The 10,136-nt window shown below is 49.8% G+C and overlaps 2 protein-coding genes across 2 annotated transcripts in view; both read right to left on the bottom strand.

Moving 5' to 3' along the window:
* Nucleotides 1–259: 259 nt before the first annotated feature.
* Supt4h1 (SPT4 homolog, DSIF elongation factor subunit) lies at nucleotides 260–4,488 on the bottom strand. The gene is made up of 5 exons (XM_004645253.2): nucleotides 4,335–4,488; nucleotides 3,727–3,833; nucleotides 1,663–1,718; nucleotides 946–999; nucleotides 260–625 (listed from the first exon to the last, which is right to left on the bottom strand). Exons 1-5 carry the CDS (start codon nucleotides 4,401–4,403, stop codon nucleotides 558–560), a joined length of 354 nt encoding a protein of 117 aa, XP_004645310.1. The 5' UTR covers nucleotides 4,404–4,488; the 3' UTR covers nucleotides 260–557.
* A 2,257-nt stretch (nucleotides 4,489–6,745) lies between these two features.
* Rnf43 (ring finger protein 43) overlaps nucleotides 6,746–10,136 on the bottom strand; it is a 72,754-nt gene continuing 69,363 nt past the window's right edge. Inside the window, exon 10 of the mRNA XM_004645250.2 lies at nucleotides 6,746–8,215. Within this exon, the coding sequence (XP_004645307.1) occupies nucleotides 8,172–8,215 (44 nt within the window). The 3' untranslated portion in view covers nucleotides 6,746–8,171. The remainder of the gene's footprint in view (nucleotides 8,216–10,136) is intronic.

The raw sequence follows: 10,136 nt of genomic DNA, 5'->3' as shown, positions 1-10,136 counted from the left end.
CTATTTCTTCAAGGAAGACTGCTGTGCCAGACCTAGAGGGCAGAGACAGGACTAGTGGGCACCAGGATCACCATGAGGGCTCCCCTCACCTGGAACAGCAGGCCTGTCAGTGAGGCCCAAGCAGACACACTCAGAAGGCTGCAGCCCTGGAGACTCAGAGACAGCAACAGGAGCAAAAGGGCCTCTGCTGCGCTGGACAATGCGAGAGCAAGGGCGCCCTGGCCGTGCCCCGCTAAGGGAAATGGAGGCAAGGCATGCGTCAGGGGCTCAAGTTTATTGGTATTTGTCCCAGGCTCGTATCTGTGGTTGTGGGTAGGAAAACTAACATCCTACTCTCTCAATTCAGTCTCTGGGAACCCACCAGCCAAATCCTCCCACCTCCACCACTAAGTAGTCCAAAGAAGTGCCGTGGCCTGGGGACAGGAAGCTGCTCTCTCAATAGTCAGCTGATTCTCCAAGGTGGGGGGCGAGTGTTTGAAGGAGGCTTATTCAGTCCATTAACCAAACAGTAAGTAGAGGCAGGAAGTGGAGAAAGACGCTGGCGGCCCCACATCTTGTTAGGTCTTTATAGCGGTGTCTCTGGATTTGTAGGCCACTCCTCGACTTTTCAGCTCCCGCACGATTCCTGTGGCAAGAAAAGCAGCAGCTCCATGAGAGAACATTCACAAAGATAGCAAAGCCTTTCTCTGCCACCACAATGGGGCGACAGGCAGACTGCAGCTCCTAGGCTGCTCAAGAGTCCTGCCTGATGGCTCGGTATAAGCACTGAAGACCCAGACAAGTGCCTGGCCCACCAGAAAGGAAGAGTGACTTGTGCAGTCATCAAAAGTGCCCCTTGGCACCAGGTGAGTCACTTAACTTCTATTTCCTCATCTGTACACTGTAGAACCTGGTAAGAATGCTGACTGCCACAGAGCTGAGGAAGTCGAACACGACTGCAATTACCTTGGGGCAGGCGACCAGTGACCGACACTGCATATACACCGGGCTTAAAGTTGCCTAAGACAGAAGAAAGGACATGGTTATTAAAAAGGAAAGGACACTAGTAGAAATGAGTTAGGACTTTATAAAAGCCATTACTCTTTTCTTTTCTTTTTTTTTTCTGTAATAGGACAAGATCTACAGGGTCTACAGGGTCTCACTAGGTAGATCAGACTTGTAGTGATTCTCCTGTGTTCAGCCTCCCAGGCACTGGGATTACAGGTGCGCACCACCACGCCCAGTCTCAATCACAGTCTCAGCGCACCCCACAAGGCATGCTAAGGATCAAACCCTAGCCACTGTGCTCTGCCTCAGCAGGTGCTTTAGGCCATTGAGCTATCAGGCCACGCCCCCCCCCCTTTTGGATACAGGGTCTCGCTATGTAGCTCGGACTCATAGTGATCTCCTGTCTCAGCCTCCCCAGCACTCAGATTACAGGTGTGTGCTACCATGCCCGGGGTTCTGAGGCCAGCACAGCATGCAGTACAGGTGACTGAACCTTGCACTTGCCAGTCAGGCACTTAGACCACTGAGCTATCTTCCCTGCCACTACTTCTTTTGGCAACAGGGCACAGGACTAGCTTCCCTGTCTTCCCTACAGTCCTCTCTCCCTCACCTCCACTGTCCCTAAAGCACAGTAGTACTGCACAAACCTGGACAGGAAAAAGGGGAGATACTTACTGACTCGCTGCCACTTGGAGACCCAGCTGTCCTCTGGACTCATCATGGCAATGATTCTAGGGAAAAGAAATGAAAGGTCAGCTTGGTCTGAGAGCTGCTCAGTCAGCACAAGTCCTGAGGGGAGGAATCCCGGTTAGAGGTACTGACAGTTTCCCCTGGAAAGCCAGGAGAACTGCAACTGTAGTGCTAGGAGCTAACTCAAAGCTAGCACTGACAAGGAAGTCAGCTATGATCCTAAGATTACTTTGCCAAAACATCCTTAGCCTATAGATTCCCTAAGAGATGGGACAGCTTTAGCAGTGGGTGGCCGGTACCACTGAGTATGACCACCACCGCCCCTGGGAACCAGGCCTACTGACAGTGAGTCCAAACAATAGGTCCTCCCAACAGGAATGATTTAGACTTGGCCGGGCCCTTCCTCTAATGAGCTGTGCAGCTGCCAGTTACATATGGAGTCCTCTCACGGAATCTCACCAGAAAATGAGATTCATCAGTTAATACAAGAAAGTATAGGGGCCGGGGAGATGGCTCACCGGAATAAGCGCTTCCCTGGCAAGCGCAAGGGCCTGAGTTCAATCCCCAATTCCGCAAAAAAAAAAAAGAAAGCATCTATGTACCACAAGTAGGTGCTCAATAAGCTTAAGCTCTATTATCCCTCCAGATAATCATTCCCAGGTGGCACCAATTCTAGAGTATGGGAACATACTATAATGGCTACTCAAGGGCTATAAGCCCACTTCTTAGGCAAAGTACATCAGCAACAGGTGCTATCAGAGCCTACAGAGCCACTATAGGTTTTTTTGTTTTCGTCTGAGACAGTGTTTCGCTATGCAGTGCAGGCTGGCCTTGAGCTCTCTCTCTGTAGCCCAGACTGGTCTCAAACTCGCATCAATCCTCTTGCCTCAGCCTCCTGAGTGCTGGGATTACGAATGCCAGGATTACAGGCATGCCCACCACATCTGCACGGTACTGTTATGTATGCACATGATAAAATGCTTTCTGACTATCACATCAGATCTGTTTCTAGGCACTAGGATTTGTTGGTTGTCTCCTCCATGTCCATTCTGTTTTCTTTGCAACAAACTTCAATTCTTATTTGGGGGAAGACTCCTCATTCACACACTTTAGGTAGAAGTAACCTCGCCTCAGTTACAAGCAGGATAACGGTGACCAAATGGCCCTGCAGGCTGGCCTGGCCTCCCACCAAGTATGCGATGCTCTGTCCCTCATGATCTATCCTCTTAGCTCTACAGTTACCTGTTACCCAGCAGATTTAACCTAACAATTACCACTGCTCTCCAAACATACCACGGGCCCTCCCACGCCATACCTCCACTCCAGTCGTTCCTTTATTGGGAATGTTCTCTCGGCCTCTCTTATGTCAACTGGAGATGGGTGGTGTAGCACACCAGTGTGAACATACTAAGCCCAGGAAATGGTATACACTGGTAAAACTCCACCTTCTCTTACTAGTATCTCACCGTGTAATTCTTTATAGCTATAATAGCAGCAAGCAAGCACTTTATTCATAAATGGGAGCCCCCCTCCTTCGTTAGCACTGAAAGGAACCAGAACAGCTGAGCATGCACAGCATGCCAAGTAAAGGTTCCACGCCAGCATCCTTTCTTGTCCAACCTTTATTCTGCCTTAAGGAAACCAGAGAAGGAATGGAGTTGGCTCACCTTGAAAGAACTTAGTGAACTCTAGGCAAAGCATAATTTCTGTGCAAACTAGTACTTGGCATACAGATAGGCAGAATCTTTGTAGTACCTCCATACTCCCCTCTCCCAATACTGTCCTCTGGCTGCTACCTTGAGGAAAGTCAGACCTAACCAGGTAGGTTTCTCTCTTTTCTCCTTCTCGCCGCGGGACAGTTTTGCCGAGAGCCCCATCAAGATCAGCAGCTTTAAGGCAATAATCTACCAACACCATGTCTTCCCTTCTCTTCATTTTAAAAAAGCACGCTTACATATTCAACACTGGGTGGGGGATACTGTAATTGAACGCTAGGCCTGATCAGCCCATAATAACTAAGGGAGGATATCATCAACCCGTTAAGCTTACCCATCAAAGGAAGAGCTGGTGCAGTCATATACCATCTCTCGGTTACCCTTCATTTGTAGGTACGCGTCACAATTATCACAACCGTCATACTCAAACTGGTCAATAGTCTGTGGAGAGAAGAATAATAATAATGTGACCATGGACAACGCCAAAAGAAAAAGCGTCTCTTTCAGTACTTTGACCCAGCCAACCTCTTGGCTCTCTACCTTGTCTCATCTCATCCAGGTCCCCCACCTGCTGCTGCTCCCAAGGAGCCATTCCTAAATCCCTCCCACCTCCACCCTCTCCTCTTCTGTTCCCAATCCCGTCTAATCGTTCCTTTCTCTACTTCCCTCCGAGGCCTGTACCTTCTAATACTCTCAGCCGTACATCCCCAACCTGCTCCGGTTCTCAGTGTCTTTGAGATCCAACATAAATCCTGCAGGGGCACTTGTGTTAAAAGCTGGAGACTCAAAGGAAGGTCAGGCTGCCCCAGCACTCAGCTGCGAGTCCGACTTGCAACCTCACGGAGACCTGGGCTTCTCTCTCCTCCGTCCCATGCCATCCCACCCACTTTCCTCAACTTTGTGCTCCACCATCCGCCGTACAACTAGGTCCCAAATAGCCACCTTGACCAGAGAACACAGCAAACACGCCCGCAGATGCCGCAAGTCCTTTGGCACCGTCTCCAGAGCCATCTTCTCGGATGGGAAGGACAGCCGGACACAGCCACAGCTGCCACCCGGGCAGGAAGTAAACAGAGGACTACCCAGAATGCCCCTTCCAGGGCTTCAGACTTCCTCTTCCGGTGTAATAGGTCGTTGGCCCCGCCCCCTCCCCCCTCTGGAGGAGATGGTTGGTCCCGCCCGGGAGCGGAGGCGGGGCGGTCAGCAGCCACCTGGCCGGCGCGCGCCCTGCCACCTGGGCCCGCGCGAGAGCGAGGCGGAGGCGGGTGTTGCGCCGGGCGCCTTGCTTGGGGGCGGGGCTGGGCCGACTGCCCCGCAGCTGGCGCCTGCGCAGAAACACTCAAGAGCCAAAACCCTGGCGAGAACTTTAGCTCCTCTGATGTTGGCCGCTAGCACAAGGATGCGATCCCTTACGAGGAGACACGGGAGTAGCCTCGGGTTTTTTGTGCGTTTTTAAAAGCGCTGTGGTAGTGACACCACGTCTCCCTCCAGATTATCTCTGTACAGATCGCAAACAGTCTAGAGACGGCCCCTTCCTACTGCGACAGGACTACAGGGCTTCCTTTTGCTGTGCTCAGGACTGTTGGCCTAAATTGGCGAGCGGCAAGACAAATGCTGTTCAGTTCCTAAAAGGGATTTACATTTGTACGTTCTGTACAACATTGTGCAGCTCTTCATATTTAGACTTCGGCATTCCTTTCCTTCTTTTTTTTGAGACAGGATCTCACTGTGCAGCTCAGGCTGGCCTTGAGCTCACTTTGTAGCCCAGGCTGGTCTCAAAATGGCAATGATCGTCCTGCCTCAGCTTCCCAAGTGCTGGGATTACAGGAATGCACCATCACACCTGCCTTTTGCTTCTTTTTTGTACTTAAGAACCTCTGTACATTACTCTCCCCTCTTTCAACCCTAGGAAGCTAGATTCCTTGTTCTTGGTCTAAACAGCACAACCAGGGTCCCTGCCAGTCTTTCTGGGGTTGGAACAGAAGAAGAAATTCTGCAGTGTGAGGAGAGCAGAGGCCCTGCCTGATGCCGGAGACAGATTTTTCCTCAGTGCTGGGGATTGAACCCTGCTATACCACTGAGCTTTGACCTCAGCCCTTTCAAAAATACTTGAGCCGGGCCTGTAATCCCAGCACTCGGGAGGCTGAGGCAGGGGGATCGTTGCCAGTTTGAGAACAACCTGAGATACAAACTCAAGACCAGCCTGAAGTGCTTAGGTAGACTGTGGCTTAAAAGATGAAAAAAATAAACTTTAGACAGGGTGTTGCTAAATTACTCAGGGTGGCCTTGAACTTGCCCCCCTCCTGCCTGAGGTCAGGTGGAAGCTACTAGGATTACTGGCATGTGCTGCTACCCCCTGCTAGCTCAGGATATTCATGCCAGCTGAGCACTAGCTCTCTTGGTGTGAAGGCAGAGTGCAGTCTGTTTATCTGATTGGTGCTTGGGGATAGAAAGTTTCAGCCTCTGCTCTTCCTTCCTTCCTTCCTTCCTGCCAGCCTCTTGAATGGACCTGAGCTTCCTCAAGGCAGGCCTTGTGGCCTGTGCCATACTGTGTCCACATGAGGTTCGGATGTTTTCTCTGTGAATAGTATCTTTCCACTTTATTTATTTTTTAAATTTTATTTATTTATTTATTTATTTTGTGTGTGGCCAGCTCAGCCCACCTGGGGGCGGGGCTGGCTGGCATGTGGTGCTGGAGGATTGAACCGCGGTCCTTGTGCTTTGCTAAGCTTGTTCTAAGTAGGTGCTTTAGACCACTGAGCCATCTCACCAGCCCATCTTTCCACTTTAGAACACATTTTTTTCCTGTATTTTAGGGAAGGGTCTACAGGGTGTTCAGAGTCTCACTAGTAGATCGGACTCGTAGTGATTCTCCTGTTTACAGCCTCCCAAGTGCTGGGATTACAGGTGCACACCACCACACCCAGTCTCAATTGCCTGTTCAGCGCACCCCAGGGTCAAAACCGAACCCCTGGCCTCTGCACGTGCTTGCAGGCACTTCAATCCACTGAGCTACTTGACCGGCCCTTAGAACACATTTTCAATTTGTGCTAGCTTACATAAGTTCTTCTATGTACTGGGTTCATTTTATGGATGGAAAAAGTGAGGTGCAGGACACCTATGCAAGCTCACAGGTCAGTTACTGGAGCCGCTAACTTAGTGTAATGACACATAATTATGACTGAACCACAGTGAGAATCCAGGTGTGTTCTTTCCCGGTTGCATGAAGTTGCTTTCAGGGGGCTTAAACAGTTCTTACTGCCAAGCCCACCATTCCACCCTATCCTTTTGTAAATCAGGAACTAGCCTCTGATGTCAGAAATAATTTATTTCTCTCTGATGAAGAAGGAAGTTGTTACCCTGAGTGACAGCCATGACAAAAACAAAACCACAAGACCAGACCACATTTATGGATAAATATATTAGCAAATAAATACATTTTTCAACATGGTGCCTGATTCAAGCCTCCTGTCTGGTCCAGATACAAATACCCATGGGGGTGTCTGGGTTCTAGTCTCCCAACCGACTTTCAGGGAAAAAGATTCCCTAATAGGATCTTATGCCCACTTCGCCCCAACATTCACATTCCAGGCAAAGAATAACGCCTGAAGGGCTTGGAATAATCAGGGTGCCCTGGGATGAATGTCACCCTAAGGAGGTCCCTAAGTCCATAAAGCTGCCCAGGCCAACTTCCACTCCAGTTCTACTGTGTGCACACCTGCCAGCAGGGCCCCTGCATGGCTTCTACTGGGGAGCTGGGCAAAACCCGGATAGTTGCACCTTTCCTTTTTCTCCCCAGCTCCCATCCCTGCTCCGAGACAAATCTTCTCTCAGAGAAGAACTTTGTTGTCCTTGCTCAGCTGTAATTTGGCCTCTTCTGCTTTCATTCTATCCTCTCTCTTCCCTAATGAAGTCCAGAAGAATTTCTCAGCTTTCACCCACTTTGGACTTGGACACAGGAGATCCCCGTGGAAGTTTTTCCCTCCCCACTACCTTTGCTTGTCATCCCCAGAAGAACTGAGGTGACAGGAGTAACAAGGGAGACTGAAGATCAAAGCTATCACCCCAGCTTCATCGGGGTGCTGCTTCCACCTCAAGGACAAAACTCTATGCCCTGGCTTCCCAGAGCCTCCTGTCTGACTCTGGCTTTAGCTTGTGGATCTGCCAATAAAGGACAAGAAGGGGGCGACATCCTCCTGTGTGCACCAGGGCAGGCGCTGCCTGCAGAGTCCTCCCTCACTGGGGTCCAGGCTCACCTAGCCTCTTGGTTCCTTTGTAAAGAAGGAAAATGGTACTATCGAGCCAGGGTAGTCCCTGATGCAGCCTTACCAGGAAGGAGCCAGAGCTGGTGTGCTGAGCTCACCAGAGGAAGGAGGTAAGAGGGATCCTTCATGCAGCTGAACCCGCAAGCTGGTACAATCACGAGGTCTGGGGTGAAGAGACCTGGTAGGGCAGCGGGAAGGAGCAGCACCTTTGTAACATCTACCCACACACACCTAGCTTCCTGCCCTCAAGGAGCCTTCAGGGCTGCAGCTCACAGATGATGCCTGGCACGACACAGACTCGCTGCAGGAGCGTGTTCTGCAGACACAGTCTGGAGCCAGGATGGGCAACAGCACTTCTGCCACCCACCATCGCCACCCCTCTTGCACAAAGAGCGGCAACAAGCAAGGTGTTTGCTGGGGTCCTTTCTTCTCCAGGAGCAGAGCTGTGTCTGGCAGGACCCTGAGTCATCCGCAGCACACGCTTGTCAGCTTGTCAGAGGTAGGTCGGACCACCTCACACAGCCTGCTCGCACAGCTGCTCAAGCTCCTCCTCTGAGCCTGCACGGAGAAGGGAGGCAAGAGGTCATTCAGGGTCAGGCCAGGCTTCGCCTCTCACCTGTGGAGGGTGGCCAGCAGGGGACAAGAAAGGGAGGAACAGGGAACAGTGTCTGGAATGGTGATTAGATTCAAAGCTGAGTGGGGCCCCTTTAAGAAACAGAAAGAAAACAAATCTAGAGAAATACATACGGCAAGCAGTATGCTACCACTACTTACTATTCATTCATTCATTCATTCACTCACCCCATAAATGTTTATTAGGGATTCACTAATCCCAAACTAAAGAGTTTGGCTGGCTACCATTTGTCAAACAAAAGGGCCAAAAGAATAAGCCAGGCCAACAAGACTACAGTCCCAAGAGATGTGGAGGCAAGGGGAGAAATAGTGTTATAACACAGCAACCCAAGAATGACGATATATAAGCTGGTCTTATAGGAATAGGCAAAAATTGATTTATAGGAATAGGGAAGGCAGCCAGATTTTTTTTTTTTTTGTGGGACTTGCATTATTATTACTGAGCTTTAAAAAAGAAAATGGCAACAGGATATTCTGGTCTTCACTATAAGAAACAATAACTTAGTTTGACGAAAGCATAAAGCAAAGGAAGAGAAAGAGAGGTGTGGAAAATAAAATTGGAAATAAATATGGAGCTAATGTGATAGAGCCTTGAAACTGAGGTTGGGTTGTATTGTGTACAAAACAGGACATGTGGAGATGTCTAGGCAGTCTGTTGTAAAATGGGTGGCTGTAGTAGCAGTGTGGAGGGAGGGGACTGTGCTGCCCAGCTCACGGGCTCAGCACTGGATGTGCAGCTCCCGGCCTTTGTGGCCCTGTAGGCCAGACGGGAAGGGCTAGGAGGTCCTATGGCGATCATCAGGCTGTTTCCGACATGTGCAGGGGCCAGCAGTGCTGGGCTTCAGGAGAACATGATAAAACTAACAGAGAATCTGATACTGAGTGAACACGAGGAGCCAGGAGAAGGCAGGCAATGAAACTAGCTCAGAGTTTAGGAGCACAGTCTGGCCCTGGGGGAAAGTCCACAGGGAACTGTCACACCCATGGTCCCTGGGCTTTTGGAAGCAAGTATCTGATACACCACGACTGTTTGCATGCCTGTCTCCCCACAGAGCTGGATCTCTTTAGCCAATCGCACCTCCTCAGACCCTAGCCTGGAACCCGTACATAGCAAGCATGTAATCAGAATTGGAAAAAAGAGGAAAAAGTGAACGAACAAATGAACAAACAAATGAAAGGATGGATGGATGACAGAAACTTTCAAGTTCTGCCTGTAGGCTTACTAGTCTGGGAGGCCTTATATTTAGGACCCTTGGGTCCTCTTTGGGGTAGAAGGGTTCTCCTAGCAGTGGCTATAGTCAAAGAACTCTAACATCCACACAGTGGGAGAAGGTGGGAAGAGTGGGAAGTGGAGAACTATGGAAGGGGAAAAGGAGAAAGTTGGGCAAATAAATATGCGAAGCTTTGTGCTAAAGCTGACAATTTACACAGTCACCATTGCCTATAATTCAGGGAAGCACCAAGTTTCCAGGAAAATGAGGTGGGTCTTACTATTTTTAAGGCTACCTGTAAGGGAAGCGTGGTGGTTCTTTTTTTACCAATATCTGAGTGGTAGCTGAGAACCACTTATGATTTCAACTTTTTTCATCACTCATGTAAACAGATGGCCTAGTCTTATAGTTATCTGTAATTATTGCTTCTGTAAAATCATGATCCCCCAAGGAACACTTCTCGGCCTTCTAAGTATTGAGGGCTAATGGGCTGTAAGCATTGCTGGGGCTGCACTGATTATCCAAGGAGTGAAACACCTAGGTTTGAGCTGCAGCTCCAAACCACCCCCAAATGCCTGTCGCATGCCTCAGCCATACCAGTACCGCCCTCACATCCTTCTTATGATCTAGCAACT

The sequence above is a fragment of the Octodon degus genome, unplaced genomic scaffold, assembly GCF_000260255.1.
Source record: "Octodon degus isolate 3935 unplaced genomic scaffold, OctDeg1.0 scaffold00222, whole genome shotgun sequence".
In the NCBI taxonomy this organism is placed as follows: Eukaryota; Metazoa; Chordata; class Mammalia; order Rodentia; family Octodontidae; genus Octodon; species Octodon degus.
This window is presented reverse-complemented; position numbering and strand designations above follow the sequence as displayed.